The following is a 24,296-nucleotide window of genomic DNA, read 5'->3' as shown; positions in this document are numbered from 1 at the left end:
CAAAAATCTGTCATCTCAAAAGTAAAACGTATTACATACAATCATATGATGTGTGTAATCATGTAAAATAATGGTCTGTTACATTTTTAATAATAGACTCTTTTGTTTACAGTTTCCTCTGCTTCTCTCTCTGGTCAGCCTTTTGCTCTGACTTCAGTTTTGCGGTTATGCTGCCATCTCTTATTTGGGCTCACTGACTTTTTGTTTGCACTTCTGACACAAACCTCTATTTTATACAATTACACAAATTATTTGTAAGTTATAAGTTTTACTTTTGAGCTGACAGATTTTTGTTCCCTAATTCTTATTTTTGTTTAATATTCAAGAAGTTTTGCTTGATTATAATGACACAAATCTGATTCCATAACCTCTCGAAAGTGTTGTGTTGCAGAAATGCATTATTGAAAAAAAAAAACTCTTAAAACTTGAGACATGTCTCAGGCAAAGACCGGCAAAAAAAGATGCCAAATGCCTCCTTAAAAAAAAAAAGTGAGAGTGGATGAAGAAATAAAGGAAATGCCCACATTTTAACACATAAATGAATGCGCAGCAGTATGAACATGAATGTTTCCTGTAGTCACACAACAATACCAGCAGGGAAAAGGGTGGTAGTGAGCGTCAGTCCAGCTGCGCGCTCACACTATAGCCATTTTCCTGTTGACTCCTCTCTCCTCCGCCACGTTGGTTCCTCTACGTGTGTGTGTGTGTCGCATTTCTTCTCCTGCGCACCAGCAGCAGCGGTATGTGTTTTTGATGAGGCGGGAAATGGCGTCCACACACAGACATGGTTGATCTGTGTGACTAGCAGCTACCGACCGACACACACAGCTGGCAGCGCCGAGCACGGCCCGACCTCTATCGGTGGCCGTGACGGTCGTGGCCGAAAAGCTGACAACGCTGCGGCAAGTTTTGGGAAGAGCTTCCTCGATATAGTCGGTGAGTAAATGAACAACGTCAACATGTAAACAAAAAAAAAAAGGTTTGCCCCCCCCACTCCACGGATAGCCTGTTCGTTGCTAACTAGCGGCTAACATTAGCCAGCGAAGGGGGCGTAGTCAAATGGCTGGAAATAGTTATGGAAGTGAACAAAATGACGCGCTAGCCAGAGCTAATATATAATATGTTGCTTTAATTTACGTGGTGAATTGGCTACCAAGTGTGGCATGTCATACACAGATGTGGTAGCGAGCGGCGGGTTAATGTGAGATAAGCTGCGTGTGGAGTGAAAAATGTCCCCGGTGTTATGTCGAAGTCTGTCCCCCCTCCTTCCTCCTTCTCTCCATAACCTCAACCATTCGTCTTCTGAGGTGTTTAACCGTTAACCCCAACCAGTTTAACCGTAACCATAACACCCAACTCCAACGGCGGATGTGTTGCTATGAGACACACAGTTCTAACGGGAGGGGGGGCATTATTCGAGGGGGGGACTTCGACATAACACCGGCCTTCGACTGTTGTTAGCCTGGAAGCTAACTGTAGCGTCTAACGTCAGCAGCGGAACCAACTGACGGCATCTGGTTCCCGTTGAGATTAAATACTAATTGATAGCAGATTTTTTTTAAGGTGATAAGTGTCAGCTGTGGTTGATTAAATAGTTTCACCTTGCAATGTGTGGGACACTAGCGGTGAAGCCAGTGGTGGACGTTTTTCGGGGTTTTTAATTTTTTTTTTTTAAGATTAGCTTAATATATCAGCAGCTGGCTAACGTTAGCGGTGGCTGACGTCGTTGTTGTTAACGCAGCCTGATGTTACGTAACGACAGGCAGAGGTGCTGTTGTGTTATCAGGAATGACTTAGAAAACTATTAAATTAGCTTCAATGTTAATGTTAAGTGAGTAAAGTGACATCCAGGCAGCTCTTATACACGAAAAACCATCTTATATTAAACACATTAAAGGCTTGTTTATCTCATACACCGCCCACTCCGCTCCACTGCTCCTCATAACAAAAACAGGAGTTCTTAACTTTACTTATAATCTTAGTTATTAAATGACTGTGACATGCCAAAGATGAGACATGAGTTGATCGTCTCATTCAGGTGGTGAACTATCTGCTCGTCTTTCTGCACAAATATGTCAGTGTTGATTAGATATCACTGTTTTCATTGTTTAACCCTCTTATCTCATCTGGTTTCTCAGTTGTCCTCACTCAGCTTGATACATTTAAAGAAGTGTTACATCAGATTAAAAACACAAAAATCCATAAATCATAGAGTAGTAACACCCAGACAGACCAGATGACTAAAAGATTTCTCTCTGACCATAAAGTAGCTGACAACTTCTGTAAATGGTATTTCTTGTCAATAGAGGAATCAGGAACTGAAAAAGTTGTAAATATAAATAGGTGATAACATATGATGACATTATAAAGATGGGACTTCTGTTTTTCCAGTCTTGAGCTCAGGAGTGTAGTTTAAACCATACACTGTTTCACTTCTACTTCAAATGTTGTATGACAAATAACAAGACTGTACAATACAGAAATGTCAAAAAATATTGTTTGTTTGAGATCATTTTAGAAATAGTGTCTCCCCCATGTAGTTTGCCAAAGTGTATTTTTAATCTGTATATGTCCCGTTCAGTACATAACAACCTGGTCACAATTCTTAGTAACCAAATTTAAACAATCCTTATTAAAAAAATCGGTGTTAATGCAGAAAATATATATATATATTATTGGTCAATTTTTTAAATCAGATTTAATAAACTCTCCAATAAAATATGCATGTATGCGCGCTGGAGATTTTCAGATACTAACCTAATTATTTCAGTAATTTCTGTGCATACTGCAACTGTTTGTAGCTAGTAATTGCAAAGAAAATGCAGATTAAGACGATTACAGTTTAAGATTGAATTAATTAGACAAAGGCTAAGAGATGCTCCCACACCAGCACAATCAATCTACACTTACTCTACTCTTAATGGTTGGTAGCAAACCAGTGAAATGACAGTTTCTTCTCATGCTAATCATGCAGTTTTAACCTTCTTTTATTTGTCTGTAAATAATAAAATGTGCAGAGAAAGAAGCATATTTTTAATTGGATATATTTCCTCATTATATTATAATGAATTTGACAAACAGTTTTTTGTCACTCGCTGAGTCTCATCATCACCAGCGAAGACAGATGACGATGATCACCTGGTGGCCTCAGGTGGAAATCACATTTTTCCTTGACATTGTACAATTAAGCAGTTTAATTGTGTTGATCCATTTATTAAATGAACCAATCAAACTTTTTCAAAACATTTATTTGAGTTACCAATTGCACAAAAACGTATTTCATCCATTAAAGACAAATTGTATTCAAGTAACACATTACACAAGTCGCTTTTATATACGAGTCAAATAAACTGTCTCGAACCAACACCTGCAATTATCTGGTCAGATTTTAAACATGCATTATTTTCACGATTATGTCAAACTTTCTAAACATCTTTTTTTTTCTCCCTCTTTTCAGCTTCTTCTATGTAACGTTGGAGCATGATGAGGCTGAGAGTGCGTAAAGCTCCTCAGCAGCCGAACGTAGGCCGTCGAACCCACCCGTCCCAGGCCAAACGGAAACACTGTGAAGTGGAGCCGACTCCGGTGAGAGGTCGAGGCAAAATGCAGAAGAATGAAACAGGCCTGTTCTCCACTATTAAGAAATTCATCCGTGGAAATGCTGTCAAGGTGGGCTTCAGGATTCACAGTTTTACTATTTTATTTTATTTAGCTGCTTTAGAATAATATCATATACACACACAGCAGTGTCTTAGCTGCATTTTGGTCTGTTATGTGACTCATACATGATAGCAAATTGCTTTTAAAAGACTTAACATAATGTTTCAACACAGCCAGCATTGTTCCCCACTGGCTTTTTATTCCCTTTCTGTTCGTCATCATCTATTTTTATTCTGGCAGCTGATGCAAATATTAATGAAAAATGGCCAACTGTGAAAAACCACATACTGTATGTTAATTTGATCAACACTAAAAAGCAGTTTCAGTCATGAGCATTCCTATAAACTAATTTATCCCCACTTAGGAAATGGTTCCTCTTTGTTTAAAGCTACTTTCAGACATACACCCTCACCCTCGCTGTGTTTGCAGTTTCACCTTTTTAGTCTGAATAAGCAGACATGGATCTAAAAAAAAAAGAGAGCAATAAGTCACTTTTAAGTAGTCCAGACAACAAACATTTCCATAACACTTCAACATGACACAAGTCTGAATTGGCTGCCACCACATTAACATAAAGGCTGCAGCAGCTCACTCACAGAGAGAAATTAAACACTCATCTTGTTTACCCGCTTTGTAGAAATGTGTCACTCATTTATCACCTATTATGTACAGAAGAAAATTAAAGTGATATATGGCAGCTGTTAAAATTATCATCATCTCAATCACTTCTTCTGTCCACTAATATGCATGCTTTTTAATTCAGTACATACGACTATAGTTTTATTATTTTGTCAGAAATACTTTGGAAAAATGTGTTTTGAATTCCATCCATCCAGTTTGTGGTTTCCCAAAATGAAAGAAAAATAAGTGTTTTGATCATTTTAAATTTTAAATGTGGATTGATGCCATGATTTAATTGCTTTTATGAAAATATACCTCCATAGGGGTTTTATATTTGACTAATTTTACAATATTACTATTCTATTAATCATCATCATGATTTTCAAATTTCCAGATTTTAAAAGAACAAAAATGCACTGAAAAGCTTTATTTACGTGAACAATGTGTAACTTTGAGTAAATCTGTGTCCGTGTTTTTGTTTTTGTCAGGTGGAACAGGACATCCCTGCCAAGCGGAGTCGTATTGATTGTAATTCTGAAAGCGATATTATTACTTCAACACCACAGACGAGAGGCCTTTCCAACAAATCAGTCTCCAGAGTTTGCCGGAAAACTCCAAATAAGGGTATGACTTACTTAATATGTAGCGCTGTAAAGGAAATGTCTCCTCTTGTGAAATCAATATGACTTCTGCATTTTCCATATTAGGTTTTTTTTTTTTTTAAATCCCCTGATGACGTTAAAAATTAGGAAACTGTATGTGACTGTGTAAGTATGTTTCTGTGAGCTCTCTCTGCAGATGTTTCCTCAATAGATTTTGTTAAAGAGTTGTTGTCCTGTCTCAGACACAATGACGTGCAACAGTAAACCCATGAAACCCAACGGTAAACTTGAGGCTCCCGTTGAGGCAGCTAGCAGCCCACCACGCACCACCCTGCTTGGAACCATCTTCTCTCCAGTTTTCAACTTTTTCTCACCAGCAACTAAAACCGGTAAAACAAACAAAAACTAAAAAAAGATACTTTGATATTTGACATCAGATATGCATCACTTGAGTTTTTTTTTTTAGGTGTTTAAAGTCTGTACTGACTGATTTGTAATCCCTTTTTTTAGCCACTCCTGGCTCGGACTCTCCCGGCCAAGCGATGGAGGCAGAGGAAATCATGAAGCAGCTGGACATCGAGCAGGCAGAAGAAATGCCGAGCAGCACTCTGACATCCACAGAGGGCATCACTCCATGTCACACCGCCCCCATCTTACCGCAGAGGCTTCAGATAAGCTCCGACACAACCATAGAAGAAGGGGAGATTGTCACTGAGACTGACATGCCCCCGTTAACAGGTACGACCGGTCTAACCTAAGGCCTGCTTTCATTCTGTAAATATTTTTATAATTTCGTTGTTAACTTTTGTAACTCTCAATTGGGGTGTTGTTTTTTTCCCAGTGTAAATAATTCAGATCTGAATAAAAAAAAACTTCAAACAGCTTTAAGCATTTGTTTTAACCTGCTCTTAAGTTTATTTATGAGTATATTCAAATAAAACAAATACTTTCTTGGGCCAAGCAGATTTAGGAGAATCACATGCTCGTTAGAAACCAGTTTTTACTGCATTAACAATAAAACTGTCAACATATTTTTCCAGATTCTCTTCTTAATAATGATGATATTTTTTCTCCTTTTTTCTATCTCCATCAGTTCCTGGCAGTATGCCAGATGGCAGTTACCCACACACGTTACCCCCAGCCCCTCCAGAAGCCACATACGATGAGGACTGGGAAGTTTTTGATCCGTAAGTAGATCCAACTTAAGTTAACAGCAATTTATTGATGAGCTGTAAAATAACAAGTTGTGAATCGATACTTTGACGGACAGCACATCTTCAGGCCCAAAAGCAGCATTGCTTGTCGTTAAAATGCTGCAAATTTGACAACACGTACTGTGTGTGATCAGAAGTGTTATCTGATTCCACCTGAAAAGACATTCAAGGTGACATTGTGTACCAGTGTGAACAGGGCTCGTTTTAATTTGAAACTTTCAGCCACTAGATGGCATCAAAAGCACCACGGTCAGCCTGTGTGTGACATGTTTTTAATGTTTGTCACTGACAAGATTCATAGTATACAGTACATTTTAGGATCTTTGCAGGCCCTTGAAGGATTAAAAAATTAAAAAATGTTCTGTTCATTAAACAATGAAAACTACACATATTTGCATATTATTCACTCTTCACCAAGAAGCACCAACACTACTTTAAAACGTTTCTCTGTTTAGTTTCTTTCTTAACTGAGAATATTTCTATGGCTTCCTTTGCTTTAAGGTACTTCTTCATCAAGCATGTGCCTCCGCTGACAGAAGAGCAGTTAACACGCAAACCAGCGTTACCCTTGAAAACACGCAGCACACCAGAGTTTTCCCTCGTCTTGGATCTGGTGAGCAAGAAATAATCTCTTTTTGCTGCATTTCATATTGAAAGTAAATGGATTTAAATGAGTTTATCATGTTGATTTTCTTCTCCCTTTGTTTTCAGGATGAAACTCTGGTTCACTGTAGTTTGAATGAGCTAGAAGACGCAGCTCTTACATTCCCTGTACTCTTTCAGGATGTAATATACCAGGTACTAACTGTTAAATATCATTATCTCATTGACAGGTCTTCACTTCTTGTTGTGTGATTCAATTTCTTCATTTTTATTCTTCAGGTTTACGTTCGGTTGAGGCCCTTTTTCCGAGAGTTTCTTGAGCGCATGTCTCAAATGTATGAGGTAAGATGTCTCTTCATTTCCATGCGAGTGTTTATGTGTACCTGTTGTCAGTTTACACATCACTCATCTATTGCTACCCTTTAATATTTCAGATTATCCTCTTCACTGCTTCAAAGAAAGTGTACGCCGACAAGTTGCTCAACATCCTGGATCCCAAAAAACAGTTGGTCAGGTCAGTGAAAACATGAGACTCTGAAGAAGCAGTGAGTTAGCCTAACTGATGAGGATGAAATCTGTGAAATGTGTCATGTTGACCAGCAGCCTTATTTAACCCTCAGCCTGGGGATGCTAACTGAAGTATATGAAGATTTTCCAATGATAAAGGGCTCTAGCTGGACTCTGCCCTCCTTTTTTAATCCTTCTCACCTATAAATGTCAATACACCCACCCTTCGCTATATGACAACCTGCCACCCAAATTTACTGCACGCTGCTTTGTGCAATTTTTTTGTTGTCAAGTTTAGCAGTTTTCTTGTCATAGCAAGGAGGAGCAATTAATGTAATGTAAATCCCCTATCCACAACCATCATTTCTGGTCCGGTCCTTCACATCTCATACTTCTTTATTTAGTTAAGATCTTCAGCCGTAGATACAGTATGTAAAATGGTCTGACTGGATGCAGCTGTAACTTCCCTCTGTGACGGGAATGATCAAAAGGAAGAACCTGTTTTGCGAGTAAAGAGCAAACATTCACAATCAAGCTGCTTGTGTTTGCTGCTCTGCAAGGAAATAAGCGAAAAATAGTAATAGTATATTGGTGATTTGGCGCTATACAAATAAAGATTGATTGAGATTGATTGATATATTGATAATAATAATTAAATGATTAATGGCTGAATTTCAGTGAGCAGCTTCAGTTTCAGAGTCCCGTTCCTGCTTTAACAAGTGAAATATTTTTTGTTTTTTTGATTCTTATATTCAGTCCCTGAACATGAGATGTGTGATGGGATTGAACCAGGCTACTTTTTAATGCCACACTTTACTATCTGTAAGAGGGTGTTCAGACAGATTTTTTTCATCTGTTCATGAGCACTGTGTAAAAGCAGCTTCCTCATTCATTTGAATGGGGCCGATGAGTCAGCACAGGCATCAACACAATGGCCAAAAAATGCAGGAACATCCTCAAAAAGAGTTGAAACAGGATCAAGTTTTGATGCAACACAAAGCAACATCTGTCAAGACGCTGCGATGGCCAAGCAGATCCTTTCAAAAACACATTCCTGGTAGATAACTCTGTAAAGTGACTGCTGAAAAATTATCACCAAAAAAAAGGATACATTTCCAGAGTGGTAACTTTCTTCCATGTAATAATGTAATGCTGCACAGTGTTTTTTGCACCTTCACACTCAAACTCAGGCTTCCTGGATTGTATTTAAAGCAGCACTTCTTTAGTTAACTCTAGTTTTAAATTTAGTTTTAATTATCAGTTTTCATGAACTTGTTGATGTTTTAATTGAGGAACGTTTGCCTCTTCTGTATTTTTCAGACACCGGCTGTTTCGGGAGCACTGTGTGTGTGTTCAAGGAAATTACATCAAAGACCTCAACATCCTCGGACGGGATCTCTCCAAGACGATAATAATTGACAACTCACCCCAAGCCTTTGCCTACCAGGTAAAACTTTATTACAAAACTGAAACTCGAGTGTTTATATTCATGTCGAATTACGAATGTCGAATACATTCATGTGATGCTCAGAGATATTTCGGACTCATAAAAGCTTTCGTGTCTTTTCAGCTTTCCAATGGAATCCCAATCGAGAGCTGGTTTGTGGACAGAAACGACAACGAGCTTCTGAAGCTCGTTCCTTTCCTGGAGAAGCTTGTGGAGCTGGTCGGTATTTTTACTGAAAAGATTTGCATTTTTACACAGAATCACAAAGTCAATTTTTGGGCAATCTTGATATAATTCAACCTTTTCTCTCTCTCCGTCTTTTAATTGCAGAATGAAGATGTCAGGCCGCACGTCCGAGAGCGGTTTCGTTTGCACGACCTCTTGCCTCCAGACTGAGGACCTCATGTTCTTTCGGTTTAAGATGGTATCAAAATTGGAAAAAATACTGACCCCCAGAAGGATATATTCAATGGATTTCTCTTTACAAACATTGCCATTATTACTATTATTATTATTTTTTATTTTTATTCAAATCATGCAAAAAAAAATTTGAAAGTTACGTTTGAGTGGAAAGCCCTGGATGTTTTTATGCATACACACTCAAACTAGACTCAGAACAAACAGCTGCTGGCTGCAGCAGGGTCGCCACTCTTTTTTCGCGTCTTCTTGAAGACGACGGCCTCCTGGAAGGTATTTTGTCTTTTAAAAACCATTTTGGATTGACAAAACTGAATGTCATGCAGTGTTGGATTATATGGACCTTGTTGGCTTCAGCCTGACCTCGAACGACCAGTCAAACCTGTATAATATTCACTCTATTTACTTGTAAATATGTGTACATAGTTTTTTTTTTCTCTTCAAGGTTTTTAAGTCATTTTATTTTCAGATTTTAGTATGTATTCTTTCGATTCAGTTGCTTTTATAAACCGACGAAATGTTTAGTGTGTTTTGTTTGAAGTTGCTGATAAACAGCTGCTTTTCTGTTGTATGCCTGCATTATTCCTGTGATGCTTTACTCCATTACATGCAGTTGTCTGTAATAAGGTGCAGTTTAAAAAAAAAAGAAGTATCTTTGGGAGGAAAATGTTTCTAAAACGATATTTTAAAGCTCTGTAATGTAAGCTAGAATAGGGTCTCAACTGAATACAAAAGCCATAATGGCCGAATAATAATTTTGGAGGTTTGTATTTGAGAGTCCATTTCGACACCTTGATCGTCCTTTCTGATGAGGGGCGGGGCGGGGGTTTCAGGCATCTTGCACTTTGACATCCAGCCCTTTGTAAGTTGATGTAAAATCTTGTCACTTTTCTACACAGGTGTGGTATCACCTCAATTTGTTATGTGGGGGTTAAAAAAAAAGAAGAAAAAAAAGAAATGAAATTGTAGCACCAGCAAATTGCCAACATGTTTGCTTTTAAATCTTTGTTTTCCAAGACGTCTTATATGTGGGATCTTTATGATGTAGGAGTCACAAGTTTTATTGACTATTGAATGATCACTCCTGTTGTATTCAGTGTTACTCAATGGTTTCCTTGAAAATAAATACATTTTATACGACTCAAAGCTTCCTGCTAATGATTTAAATACATCATCTGGAATATGATATGATTCATTTTTATAATTTTAATGAAAATTCAGGGTAATTTTGGTCACTGGTAGTTTGAAACTAAGTTTAGCTTGAACTTCTTAGAGGTAGTACAACAGGTAATCAAATGTTATATTACACTATAATAGAAGTATGACGTATTTTCCTATTTTGGGGGTTTCTCTGTGACAACCCTCCTTTTCATTGTTTAATGTTGGAGGGGGGTCTTCAAAAAGCTGTAGCATATTCTAATTTGAAAGGCTTTCCAGTTCAGATTAAAAATGTGATATTTTTTGGTCAAAGATTAATTGAAGTCGTTTTGCTTTATGTTATTGGACATCCAGTTATGATCAAGCTGCTGTCAAAGCCTACAAAACTTTCAATGGGATCTGAATATTGAGGGATCCATTAATAACATCCTGTACATGAATGGTTTAAAAAAAAAAAAAAAGTATTTTAAGGATCAGCAGAAGCTTCTCCACTGATAGACAACACAGAGTTTCCACTTCATCTCTAGAGGGTGAGGAGCCAAAGATTCAGCCTTATTTGTAAGTTCAAACAAACACTTCAACCTTTTTTATTATATTATTGCATAGCTCTCAGTTGCAGGAATGCCTTGATCACATCCACACAGTTACACACATTCACACCTGGAAGCTGCCAAGTACAACCACAGTCTGATCTGTTGGCCACTGAGCAGCTCCACTGGGGCAGGTGGGGTGAAGGGCCTTCAAGTGCTGCTTCTTCAATTTCCCCACCAGCAGTTTCCTGGGGAATTGAACCAGTGACCCTCTGGTCATAAGCTCACTTCCCTAACCTTTAGGCCACCACTTCCCCCAGAATCAGTGTGTCTGATGGAGAAATATAACTAACCATAACCAGACACACAACTAAGATATACTGAATACTGACAACACTGAAATGATTTAGATATTTTAAAGTGTAGTGTTGAAAGTTGAGTAAAAACCACAAGCTTACAAGGTATCTATTTAATCCTCATCCTGCCAACATATTTAACATGCATACTACTGGCTGAATAAACAACAAAAATAAGCTACCGTAAAAAAAAACAAAAAAACACCATTATAGCAAACTTATTTCTTCTCAAAACATTATTAGTTATTTAATTAATGTCACCTAAAACAGATTAGTATTATTATTTTAGAAAAGTTACAGTTAATTTACATATTGTGTAAAACAAACATAAAAACTTTTCTTTAATACAAATTGCAGCTTTTATCCCAAAAAACAATCTTTCCACAAAGCCTTAAAAATGACTGGCAGAGTGCTCCTATCCCTAATAGTGGGTGATACTTTAAATTATGACCCATGAAACATGAACTCAATAAATAGTTCCACCTATTAAAAACTGCACGGACAGAACTGGGTGCTTTTGACTGAGGTCTTGCACAACCCCATTAAATTGGTACTTTTAAAAAGCACTAATTAAAAAACAATTATCTGAAGTCATTAAGAACAAGTCATGACAAACTGGAATGATAGAATAAAGCACCTGTGACAAAGACATCCACGGTCTGCAGGTCCCCCCAGTCGATAGGTTCAAGGTTAAAGGTAAAATCAGTTCAATCATTTTTACAATTTGACTTGTATTATGTAACGGGGGTCTATCTATTCTGACTATCTATACTTTACAGTTTATAACAGCCCCTGTTAAGGTTCTTACTTATTGCTGATAGTGGTGACAGCCTGCGGTCTCTGCGCTGTATTGTGATGATGGTGGAGGACTAACAGCTGAAAGTCAGTAGGTGACTCCAATGAATGATGAGTAGTTTATTTATTATTTATATAAGTACACTGTTTCACTCAGGTTTTATTCAACTGTGCAATTTTATGTGAACGGACTGAATGTGGTTTATGTATGTTTTCATGTGCACTTTAAGGCATTGCTTCTAAATTAAACAGTCTAACCAGGACCAGGATCAAAGACTTACTATATTACAAACTATTACACTAAGATAATAATGATGCAGATGGATCAGTACACTTAGATAATCACTCTGGATGTCAATATAGTTATAGTTAGTAAGTCTCTCTCAGATAGGCTATACATTAATATTTACAGGTTTCCATTTAACAATCACACCTGGATACAAGCCCAGTCTCACTGTGTAGATGAGCATTAAATATGAAATATCAAATAACAGCATAAAAAATTACTCAAATATGTACACCTTCCAGCTATCAAATGAAGTTCAAATTACTGACAAAATGATATTGTACATTACATGTTTTAAACTATTAGACAAAGTAACCATTTAAAGCTCAAGTTGTGAATTAAATGTGCAAGAGGTGTCACAATGACACAAAACTGTTTCCTGGAGCCACAATACAGCTGCATATTTTTCTATCTTTCATAAACATTACAACTGAAAAATGATCCTGAAGTAAGTCAGTATGTAAACAAAGGCACATGTACCTCAGATGCCTGTTTCATGTGCACTGCTGAATCTCAGATTAAGACTTTGAGGAGGAATATGTATTTAAAAAAAAATATAAATGCTTCTCTAGTTAAACACCTCTGTTAAAACAAAAATCCACAACTCACAGTAAACTGATGTCAGTGACTGTAATAAACAAGATTTTATGTATCCGATGGGTTTACCTCGTTCATGTTTTCTGTGTTTTTAAGCAGGACATTAATAAACTGTAACTTTATTGTTATGTACACAATCTGCCAGAGTTTTTATTCAGAGATATGTAACTTACGAGATGTCCTGATCAGATAACCTGCTGATGTCTTTAATCCTTTTGTTCTTTCGAGAAATAGGTCATTACCTGATTGTAGGTGTGCACTGAATTGCCCCTTCCAGAGGTCATGTGACTCCAAATACAAAGGGGACCAGTCTTTCCACCTGCATCGGACTTATCTTAGTGTTCAGACGGAAGAATTATTTCAAAACAAAATCATACTGTTGATAGCGTAAAGATAAGATGTGGGGATAATTAACAGTGTATTTAGACTAAACCCAGTGCAGTGCCCCCCTGCCCTCATCTATTGGCTGCTGGTGGGGGTGGAGGTTGTGGCTGTGGTGTGTTATCCTCGGGGGTTGACGTATATAAAAGGTGCTGATAGGTGCTCTCACCCATGAAACATTAGGTCGGTCAGCTCAAGAGTCAAGGATGTGGATGTTGTTCTTTCTGAGTGCTGCGCTGGGGGCATTGCGGTCAGAGGGTCGGCCCTCTGGAGCAGCTCAGCAGCTTCAGGCCCTTGACTGCCCGCCCTGCGACCAGGTACACTGCTCCTCTCAGCGGGCGCTGAAGCTCCAGTGCAAAGGTGGTGTCACTACAGGTGTCTGTGGCTGCTGCCCTGTGTGTGCCAGAACAGAGGGGGAGACCTGTGGAGGGATGTGGGACTATCTGGGGAACTGTGATGAGGGGCTGGTTTGTGTTTACCAGGACGCAGCGTCTGATAAACCAGATGCAGAGCGCAAAGGAATCTGTAAAGCAGGTGAGCTGATTATTCATCCTCTCAATCAAACTCATCCCATAATAAATTTAAAAAAGATGCAGAAATGTCTGAATTTTGCATCACATAAAAATCAATATTATAGACTTGAAATACAAGTTGTGAGCCCTGATATAACCATCTGAGGTGGAATAAGTATTCAATCATTCATCCTTTACTTACAAAAAGTAGCAATACTACAATGTAAAAATACTCATTACAAGTACAAGTCCTGCAGTCAAAATGTGTCTCAAGTAGATGCATATTATCATCAATAGTTAAAGCACTCATTGTGCAGCAGAAATCCTCCTATCAGTGTTACATTATTAGAATATTGCAATATTATTACTGCATCATCAACCTATAGGCAGAATTTAATGGTCAAGAGGGATCTAATTGTAATGATATTGTGCATTATTGGGTATTTTAACCTATAAGAATGCAACATTTTTCAAAAACTGAGGGATACAGAAATATTGTCATATTGAAAACAGTGCTTGAGTTAATGTACTCAGGTATATTTCACCACTGTATGTGATTGGAGAGGAAGGAAAGGTGCCAATATGGTAAATCTTCTTTATGAGCTGTGGAGACTGATATTGCGGCCAAGGCTTCCTTTGATTCAAAGGTTTTCTGCTCACAGTTAAGCTGTAATTACACCTCTTATCTCTGCATGGTAAAGAGTTGTCACTGTTATTGATACAGTATCAGTTGTAGTATGAGATTAGAGGATTTTATGTTTTGTTGCTGCTCAGGAAAAAAATGTAAATAATACTTTTAACATATATTCAGCACCTTGTAAACTGCACTTTTTTTAAGTCTCACTAAATATTTAAATGTATTTTGTGCAGTGATCAAGCCACAGGATCCAGAGAGCTGCCACCCAGAGTGCACCAAGGAATACTGTCAGGCCAACCCGTCTGAAGTCTGCTCTGCCAGGTGACTGAATGAAAATGTGCTTGATAAAACCTTCCCTCTCTCTCTGTCTCTGTCTATGTCTGTTCATGCTGCAGTTTTAACAGGAATCTGAATTTTCTGCTCTGTAGGTTTGTGTCTCTGGAGAAGAACGCGTGCCAGGGCTCCTGCCAGCACACCTCCTGTTCAAGCTGTTTGCTGCTGAAACCTCCATCGTGCCCACAGACCTGCGCCTCCTCCGATTCTGCCTGTCTGCGCCGCTTTGGGAAGTGTGTGCACAATCACCTGTCAGCATCTCAAAGTCCTGTGTGCAACCACAACCTGCAGGTAAGAGGGACTTTAGAGATATATTTCTTCACTATACTGCACTGCCTGAAACACTACATTCATTAATCACTGTGTCTTTCTCTCTTTAGACTCATCCTGAGGGGCATTTTGTGTGTTTGGTCCCAGACTGTCCAAACTCAACCAAGTGATACCTTGTGAGAAAAAAAGAAAAATGAGAGGAAATATTAAATAGGTCATGTTACAAAATGGAAAAAGGCAGCTAACTCTAAACTTTGTGCATAACCTGAAAATGTGTTGTGTTTCCAACAGTCACACTTTGTATACACTGTAAATCTGAATAAAAATGTAAAATAAAAATTATAACAAGTAAAATTCTGTCATGATGTATTTGTTATTAATAAAGTTAATGTGATCAGTATGATAGACACAATCCACCTTCTTTGAAATGTAAATGTACAGTATATATGCTGATGAAGTCTCTCCATCACAAATGAACCTGAGGGTAAAAGTGTCTACAGCCATGCTAGCAGCTCTGTGAGTCTGTACTTTGAGCTATCAATATCAAAGCTACATGCTCTCAATATCAAAGCTAACATGCTGGTGTTTTGCACCTTCCATTTGCAGAATGAGGCTGACAATGTGACAGTTTTGTTGGTATTTTGTCAAGAGGGTTATAAGAAGTTATTACAGTTCATTTGGGGAATGATTTGAATGTCTGAAGCAGATTTTATGGCAATCCATCGTTGTCATTTTTACTCAATATAGCTTTAGTAGTTTTATTGTCATTATATTGAGGGTCAGACAACAATATTGCAAAATTTAGATAGCACTCCCTGAGCCATAAGAACATTTAAGACAATTAAAAACAATTTAAGACATAAATAAAACATTGGTAATCTATAAGAGCAATAAAGTGAAATATGCAATATAAAAAGGTGCAAACACAGCAAACAGCAGCTAGCTTGTTGTAACAGTAGGCCTCCAGTGAGTGTGAGTGGGATGAGGGGATCAGGCCATCTTCATTAGTTTGACAGCTTGGGGGAAGAAGCTGTTTTTCAGTCTTGTAGTGTGTGACTGAATTGTCCTGTATCACCTGCCAGAGGGTAGTAGCTGGAAGTGGTGGCACTAGAGGAAAAGTCAGGAGTTCATTAAAGTTTATCATCTTCGTGCCAATCCATCAAGTAGACATTGAGATAAAGACGGGTCAAATTAAAGGGAAAAAAACAACACCAAAACAGTTTCTGGAATCTACTGGAGGGATTAACACCTTTCTTATAAATGATATTCCTTCATTTAGTGTTTAGATGATGGTGGTGGAGAGTGCTGTCTAACACGTCGGTCTAAAATCTTTAATAGGTGTTCATTTTGGTTGACATCAGGTGACTGTGAAGGCCCTAGCATATGATTCACATCGCTTTCATCAAACCATTCAGTGACCCACTCATGCCTGATGAATGTGGGCATTGATATCCTGCAAAAGACCACTCCCATCAGGATAGAAATGTTTCATCATGGTCATCACTGGTTAAGAGAAGTCTGTCACCTGGAGTCTAAAAGCTGTAAGATATCACTGAACAACAGAAGTGTCAGCCTGAGAAAAAAGTCAGAGGACGATCACCGTCGAATGGTTTCATTCCTGGGAAACATGAATATTTGTAAAAAAACAAACAACCAAACTTTAATGTGAATCCATCCAGTAGTTGTTGAGTTATTTCAGTCTGGGCCAGATGACATAAGTTTTCTATTGACAATTATCACTTTTTGTGGTTGGTCTCAATTCATGCCACATTGTAACACAAAGAGCAGAGAATAGGTGATTATAATTATTCAAGCACTTACTACCATGATGCTTTACACATGACCTGGACAGTAAAATACTGTTTTTTAAGTCTTCTACAGAGGAATCCTGATATAATGAACCTGAAACTATGACTGAGTGAACTCACCTTGTAATAAGTAGAAATTATTCACAAATTATCTTTTCTTTTTTTTTTTTTAAATAAGGAGGGATGATAATGGGAGGACAACAATATAATGAAAGACAGTCAAATCAGTACCATCATGTCTTCATGCAGTTCCCAGTTCAGGTGGTTTTCTGGTTCACAGTCTTGAGTCCCCTCCACCATTGTTGCCCCCACAGTTGATGGTTATTGAATAACTGACAGTTTATGAGGCAGCAATAATGGAGCTTGTAGAGAAAGGGAATAAAGTGTGGACCAACAATGGGCAGTTTGTTCTGCGTCCTTCAAATGTGAGGCGTTTCTGAAGAAGCCGTTTATCTGGAGGATTTCACAAGATGGGGGGCAGATTTTATACCAAAACAAAGGCCTGAGTTTTCTTTCATCTTCTCTATTAACTTGCCAGTCAGTTGCATCACTTAAGAGGAGTGATATCTGGTGTTTAATCAAACACCAGAGAGGATTGTGCAGCTCCCACTTTAGCTTGTTTTTAAAGTGCCAACGTGAGAAAAGGGGATCAATAAGAAAGCATCTGCGCTGTCGGTTTTGTAAAAGCAGTTATGCCTAAATGAATTAAATCATTCACTTCTCTTGTAAAATAAAAGGTTTACTTTTTTTCTAAATCGAACTAAAATTAGCACTTTGGATACATATGTACGTACCAGAAAATATCTATTGTAAGATAAAACTTGTCATAACTTTTAAATTCAGCACTTCATCATTTCAATAATTATTTGTCCTCATACAATGCTGACAAATTGAAGAAAAAAAACACTTTTCTACATTTCTTTTGCTTCTAACAGTCTACACATCAGCATATCGGGTGCCTATTAGGACGGCAAGATGTGTCATCAAAGCATGCCGCCTCTGTTATCAATCCCATATATCCTTCTTTTTTTTAAGCTGATAAAAACTAAGGATAACAAAGGACTGTCAGCATGCCAGCTGTAATAAATGTGCCCCTCTCAGAGGCTGCAGACCTATGGTAAAGTTGAATATATGTGCATGAACAGCACAAAACCCAGGAACAATAGTCTGTGATGTTGAAAGGATCGTCAGTTCAACCACTTGTTTGCTGAGATTTATGAATCAACTTTTGAACAGACTAAACTCACCCTTAAAAAAATGTTCAGCCAAATTTAAATCAAAGTATAATTTTATTAGTGTCAAAAAAATTGGAAACAAATTTTAAGAATCTGCTGCTTCAGCTTACCTCCTCTACTGCTACAACGATATGAAAGCATGTCCGAAATTATCATAAACTAAGTCATCAATAGCCTTCTTACAAAACATTTATTACATTTAGGCTGAATCCAAATGTTCTGACTTTGCAGGCGCAGTCCCACAAGGGGTCCCAAGTGGACTTTATGCGGACTTCAAGAGAGTCCTCTTGGAGTCCAGACTTCGCCACACTTTGCTCCGAAAATTACCCATAATCCTGCAGCAATATGCTATAAAGTGAGGATGTAAAAAAAATATGAATTATTATTATTCAAAATTTTAAAAAAACTACTATATATATAATAAACTATTTAAAATATTTACGTTCAATGACATTTGCTTTTTTCACATTTGCTGTATAAATTAATTGATGTAGTGAAGTATAAGGAACTCACAGAATAACACACCTAGGCTTAATAACTTATTTCTTTATTATAATCCACTAAACTTAGATGGGATGACGTTGGTTTTTTGTCCATCTATAATGTGAAGCTCCACAATGAGGATTTAATGTGAATATTAGCAGTGTTCAGCAGCTCATGTAAAGGGAAATCCTCACTAAGCGTTCTCACCAGATTCATTGAGAGTAAATCAGCAGACGCACACATATCCAAAACCGTCAGGAGCCACTCAGAAAATCACTTTGAAATGAGGTCGGGAATTTCAATTCATCTCCACGGAAACAATAGAGGTCAACGAAGGTATTTTGCCCCCTTGCGAGCCAGCACCCTCGCAGACTTGACGTGACGACAGTGAACGTCACAGTGCATACAACTGAAGTCCGCGAGGGCTCAGTCCACAAGTCCAGAGAGTCGACATTTGGATTCAGCCTAACTGTATGTTAGAATCACCAGAAAGGCCACCTTGTGTATTTTTCCTTCATCAAACCTCAATAATATGTTAAATACCGTAAAGCTACACTTAAATCATGAGATATAAAAAGTCCTTACTCATTCATCTCCCATAAACTGAGTAGTACAAACGTATACCATTAAAGAGGAAGCATTTATAGAAGGATACTGTCATTACTGCCTGATCAACAGACTTCCTATCAGGTAACAGTTACACTAATGACCAAGTACCATCAGTTAATGTGCTACAAAAAAAACCCTAAATGTTTGTCCCAACCTTTCTTACTTAATTAAACAAGATTATTTTAATGTAAAGTTCTTTGTTTTTCCCCCTTTGGTTACTTAAACTGTCCTCAGACGACTACAACCACACAGCAACAGAATTTATCTACAAAATGATGAGGATGTTTACTAAAGCAGAACAATTAGTCGAAACATTGCATTACATTTTTTAAATGAAAAATGTCTCATTGCATTTTAATGAAATTAATACAACGCTGCTATTTGAAAAGATACCGTACGTTATCTTGGTATAACAGTAATTATAACCATTTTTTACAAATAAAAGGAAAGATATGCGAGAGAAAACAGTATAAAAAGGTGCATAAAATCGCTGCTCAGGCCTCCGGTCAGTCTCTGATCAGGAAGGCACAGTGGAGCCACAGTGGAGCCACATCCAGGCCGTCTGTCCTGTTGTCTTGTCACCTGAAAAGCCTGTTCCAAAAGGATACGAAGGTGGTGGAGTTGAAGGCACCGAGAAATATGAGCAGCAGAAGGTAGAGACTCATCATGAGAGCAAAATGGTGTCTGAGGAGCCAGGAGGTGCTGCGGGAATGTCTGGAGAGGAAAAAACACAAAAACCTAACGATGATCAACTCAAACTAACTCATTCATTCATTTATATAAACTCTGCTTTTTATTTATATACTTTGTGTGTATATTTGTATTATTTTCCCAAAGTGATCTGTGCCACTCTGATCCAGGAGGTTCTTACCTTGACAGGTGCCTCCTCTGAGAGTAAACAAGCAGGTACTTGACTCGCAAAAGTTGATTGTTGGTGACCACAAAGTATTTCTGCGGCACGTCGCCTCCTTCGCTGTTTTTTGCCCTCGAGCGCTGGCGGTCAACGAATTCAGAGTCTGAAATGGGATGTTAGTGGGTGAATATATTATGCAGCGATTTACACATCAATGTTACAGGATTCATACTCTGTGGGTCTGATTTACTAGATCCCAAATAAAGAGTACTACATTGTGTGTGCAGTCCAACAGATTGCACGTTTGGTTAGCGTGAGTTTTGCAGGTAAGAATAATTGCGCAAATGACAACAGGTGCAGACGGCAGTATTTAAATGAGGGTTTTGTGTGTCTTTATGGAGAGTTTGGACAAGCAGAAAGCCCGCAAATTAAATTGAAATTTGATCCCATGGACGAGGTTCTAGTGGAAAAAGTTAACAAACATATTCAGTTACAGCAAAACAAATATTAACAGAAAAAACGCTATATTGGAGAGAGTCAATGTTATTAGTAAAACCAAATTATTTCTATTCAAAAAAATATTGACACAGGTGGGAAAAACCTGTTCTCCACTTTTTCTGTCATTGTGCCTCTGTCTCCTCCTATCCACAGTAACAGCAGCGCACAACCGGTTAACACCTTCCTTTCAAACGTATTATGTATAGATGCAGTTACCGCCAGCACACGCAAACTTTTAGTAAATCAAGCTCTGTGTGTACAGGGTGACACATGATTAACTCACCTTTTTTCTTCACTTGGCACTTCACATCTGGGTGATCAATGACTTCACATAAGGCCACACAGCTGAGCAGCGGACCCAGGAGACTTTCTCGCCAACCGCTGCTGTGGGGACTGTAAAGAACGGCCATGCTGAGGTCACTGGTGAGGTAGGTCCCCTCTCCAAACACAGAGTTCTGCACACAACATGCAAAAAAAGAAACCAGGTTGACTAGATATAAGTTTCCATATCAGTCAGAAACAACTTGTATTTCTGCAAACAGTAGAAGAATCCCCAATTTTTAGTAACATGGATAAGATCTCATGAAATATATTTGATAATAAAGACCCACAAGGGAGCTTTGAGGTATTTTCAGCCCGTTATTGCCACAGAACAGATGAAGCTGTGACATCTGCACTGACCTTGTTGAGGTGACAGTGCAGCCCGTTGTGAATGATTGAGTGAAAGTTCTCCAGTCGGCTCCCATGGAATGCATAGAAGACGTCTCTGCCCGCTCTCGTCCTCTCGAACCTCGCATTCATCTGGTCACCGTACTCCAGCTCAAACAGGAAGTCTGGCGCAGGCGCAGAAACGCCTCCGTTTTCCATCAAGTTACAAATTTTGGCATACTGGTGGAGATCAGAGAGGCGCAGTGTGAACAAAGTAAGAAAGTGATTACAGACGCTGCAGTTTATATGTTTACACTTGTCGTGACTTACCTCATCTTTCTGTAGAGTTTTCACAGCGAAGCTCTTTGAAGACAGAATCCAGTGAGCGAGAGCCAGATGATGATCTCCCTCTCCAGGTCGCAGTCTCACCAAGTCTCGCACACCAGGGAAAGAGTTCACATGTGCCAGCTAGACAACAAAAAGGTTGTTTTCATTTTTCAGAGTATGTAAAACCTTATTGTCTTTGCACTAAGTATCAGTTTTTATAATCTCTTCATAAATAACACGATCACAGATTGCTGTATTACAACTGACTGTATAAGTTAATTTATATGACAAGCATTCCCACAGAAACCAAGATACAAATCTGTAATTTACAAATGAAATGATTTTGAGAACTCTTTTACACCATTTTATAATTTCTGATCAAATGTTAAAGACGTGTATGTAACAACCTACAATTAAAATATACTGTATATGTAAGAAATGGGAAAAGCTATGTAAGAAAAGCTAATTCCGCCTTTAATTTAATAATTTCATGTCATGGTTCTGTCACTAACACTAGTTAGTCGCTGTTGTCCAGACACCCTCAGACTTCTTCTCTTTGTGAAGACTGGACTGTGTGGAAAAGGGCTTATTTCGAGTTGGACTTTGTTTTGGAAAGACTGAATTATTACTTTAGTTGTCTTTTATTAGTTGGTCTGTCCTCTGTTTTTCCATCTGCCTTCAAGTCTGTCTGTCAGTCTGTGTGTTGTGTGGCTGTGTCGGTCTCTGGTCTGCTTTTCCCCTCCACACCTGCCCTGCATTATCCTTAGCCCCGTTTCCATTAAGGAAGTTTTCTGTTGACGTCACATCCTGCTTTGAGTATACCCAATCAGCAACGAGTCATTCTCAAGCCATCCAGGAATTTTTCGAGGCCGCACAGAGTACAAACCCAGAGGCAGGGACTTGTTTTTGCCCCAGTAAAAGTTCCGGGAGATTGTCCTTCAGGGGTGGTTCCTGCTATGGAGACACACGCCAACGGTCACGGCCCCTCTTGTTAGCCTTGCTCCTGGTGTCTTTCTCTCTTTTGCGTCTTGCTACCTGTTCGCCCTTCCTTCATTAGTTCAGATAGTATATAACCCTAACCCTTGGTTTGCAGTTCAGTCTTAGTTATTTTTACTTCAGACTCTCATCATGTGTTTTGTTATAAGTGTCTCTGGATGTACTTCAAACATTTCTCACTAAAGGCATTTTTAATATTGTATATATGTTCCCTTAAACCATTTGCAAAGTCATGCTTATTTCTTTTTTTAATATGCATCATTTACACCAGTATTCAGTCTTGTTCTTCACCTCTTTTACTGACACAATGCTACGTTTCACAGCACACTACTGCCACCAAGTGCATGTACATCACATCACCCCCACACTCATGAATGAATGTGTCCTTTTTTTTCAATGCATTTACTGCCTTTTTTTTAACAGTTATAATAGCAAAAATTATAGTAAATAAAATGACTATATATATATATAAGCATAAATTCTACAACATTAGGTTTTCAAAAGCTTTCCACTGACTCTATGTTGTATACTATCTTACCAGGTCCTCAAAGTCTTTATTGTCACCACTTATGTATCTGGGAGGGAACGGTCGAAGCAGTGAGTCCCTCTTGTAGTTCTGCGCAGCTGCAACAAACAGGCTGCAGCGGAGGTCTGCTGCGACCGGGTCTCTGTGCAGACAGGAGCACACCAGCTCTCTGACTGCTTCAGGTGGGAGAGGTGGCTGCATTCCCAGCACTGCAGACAAAAGGTGATAAGATTAGACACAAGTGAAGCAAAGCCAAAAACTGAGTCAGGTGTTAACAGAAGGCAAGCACCTCTAGACAGCTGTGTCCTCCCGTCAGAATCAGTGTTCCTCTAATCCTTAAACCATTTCATTGAAGGTTGAACGTAATAGAGCCCGACCAATACTGGATTTTTGGGGCAGATACCAATATTGGAGAGTAAAAAATGTCCGATATCGATATATTGGCCGATAATCTTATTTATACAGAATATATTTAATATGTATACATACATATAAAAACACACTTTTTTTCATAAACATATAAAGATATGTAATGGAGGAATGATTTTTTACAGTTTAACAATAAACGCTTCACTGAAACAGTAAGCTTGAGTGGAAATTGATTAATTATGAATAACTAAAAATAAAAAATAAAAAACACAAAAAAGACAGTATACATTAAATGCTGCCTATGTAACTTTAAAAAAAATCATATCAGACAATATGCACTGATACCGATATATCTGTAAAAGACCAATATTGGCCGATAATATCAGCTGACCGGTCGAGCTCTTGAAGGTAATAATTATTTTCAGCTGATTATTTTCTCAATTCTTTATTTTTCTCCTTTCCCTCTCATTACTCATCTCACGACCCCTCAGGTTTATCTGACAACTGTTTGATTGATTGACCTTTATTGTCTCTCAAGACAAATTCATCTTGGGCATACGAAAAGAAAAGTACCGGCGTCTCACATCAACACACAGATTACAGTCATATTTAGCTCTTTACGTAAAAATAAAACACAGAATACACATAATGCATAACATATCTAACAGAAGTCACTGCACAAGTACCGTTTGAAGGAACTAGATAACTGTATATAAAGTAGTGTAAACTAGCTCAACCTCCAGCAGCTACAACAGTAACATGCTGCTCTAACACTGATGCTTCACTATTAATAATATAATGATGTCATAATAATAATATATCAGTCAGAGGGACCAAACCACTACTTTTACTGTAATACTTTAACTTCATCAAGCTCATAATACTTATGCACTTTTACTTAAGTAGGATTTTTCCTGCATGATTTTTAGGTGTAGTTCAGTATTTTTACATTGCTTTATTGGCACTTTTACTTAAATAAAGGATCTGAATACTTTCTTGCACCTCTGCAGCTTTTTAG

General features: G+C 38.2%; 3 protein-coding genes across 3 annotated transcripts; 2 read left to right on the top strand and 1 right to left on the bottom strand.

Moving 5' to 3' along the window:
- Positions 1–535: 535 nt before the first annotated feature.
- Positions 536–10,211, top strand: ctdspl2a (CTD (carboxy-terminal domain, RNA polymerase II, polypeptide A) small phosphatase like 2a). Its single transcript, XM_062421472.1, has 13 exons — positions 536–936; positions 3,458–3,669; positions 4,770–4,905; positions 5,126–5,272; positions 5,394–5,621; positions 5,977–6,070; positions 6,599–6,710; positions 6,809–6,895; positions 6,980–7,042; positions 7,135–7,214; positions 8,528–8,654; positions 8,778–8,873; positions 8,985–10,211. Exons 2-13 carry the CDS (start codon positions 3,481–3,483, stop codon positions 9,048–9,050), a joined length of 1,425 nt encoding a protein of 474 aa, XP_062277456.1. The 5' UTR covers positions 536–936; positions 3,458–3,480; the 3' UTR covers positions 9,051–10,211.
- A 475-nt stretch (positions 10,212–10,686) lies between these two features.
- Positions 10,687–15,096, top strand: si:ch73-330k17.3 (IGFBP domain-containing protein). The gene is made up of 5 exons (XM_062421665.1): positions 10,687–10,787; positions 13,358–13,708; positions 14,557–14,644; positions 14,752–14,947; positions 15,037–15,096. The coding sequence occupies exons 2-5, from the start codon at positions 13,381–13,383 to the stop codon at positions 15,094–15,096; spliced, it is 672 nt and encodes a 223-aa protein (XP_062277649.1). The 5' UTR covers positions 10,687–10,787; positions 13,358–13,380.
- A 2,908-nt stretch (positions 15,097–18,004) lies between these two features.
- Positions 18,005–23,110, bottom strand: parp16 (poly (ADP-ribose) polymerase family, member 16). The gene is made up of 6 exons (XM_062420692.1): positions 22,922–23,110; positions 21,391–21,528; positions 21,094–21,300; positions 20,696–20,867; positions 19,933–20,077; positions 18,005–19,775 (listed from the first exon to the last, which is right to left on the bottom strand). The coding sequence occupies exons 1-6, from the start codon at positions 23,108–23,110 to the stop codon at positions 19,640–19,642; spliced, it is 987 nt and encodes a 328-aa protein (XP_062276676.1). The 3' UTR covers positions 18,005–19,639.
- Between the last annotated feature and the right edge of the window lie 1,186 nt (positions 23,111–24,296).

The sequence above is a fragment of the Scomber scombrus genome, chromosome 6 (genome assembly GCF_963691925.1).
Source record: "Scomber scombrus chromosome 6, fScoSco1.1, whole genome shotgun sequence".
Lineage (NCBI taxonomy): Eukaryota > Metazoa > Chordata > Actinopteri > Scombriformes > Scombridae > Scomber > Scomber scombrus.
The sequence above is the reverse complement of the archived record's forward strand: the minus strand, read 5'-3'. Positions and strand labels throughout refer to the sequence as shown.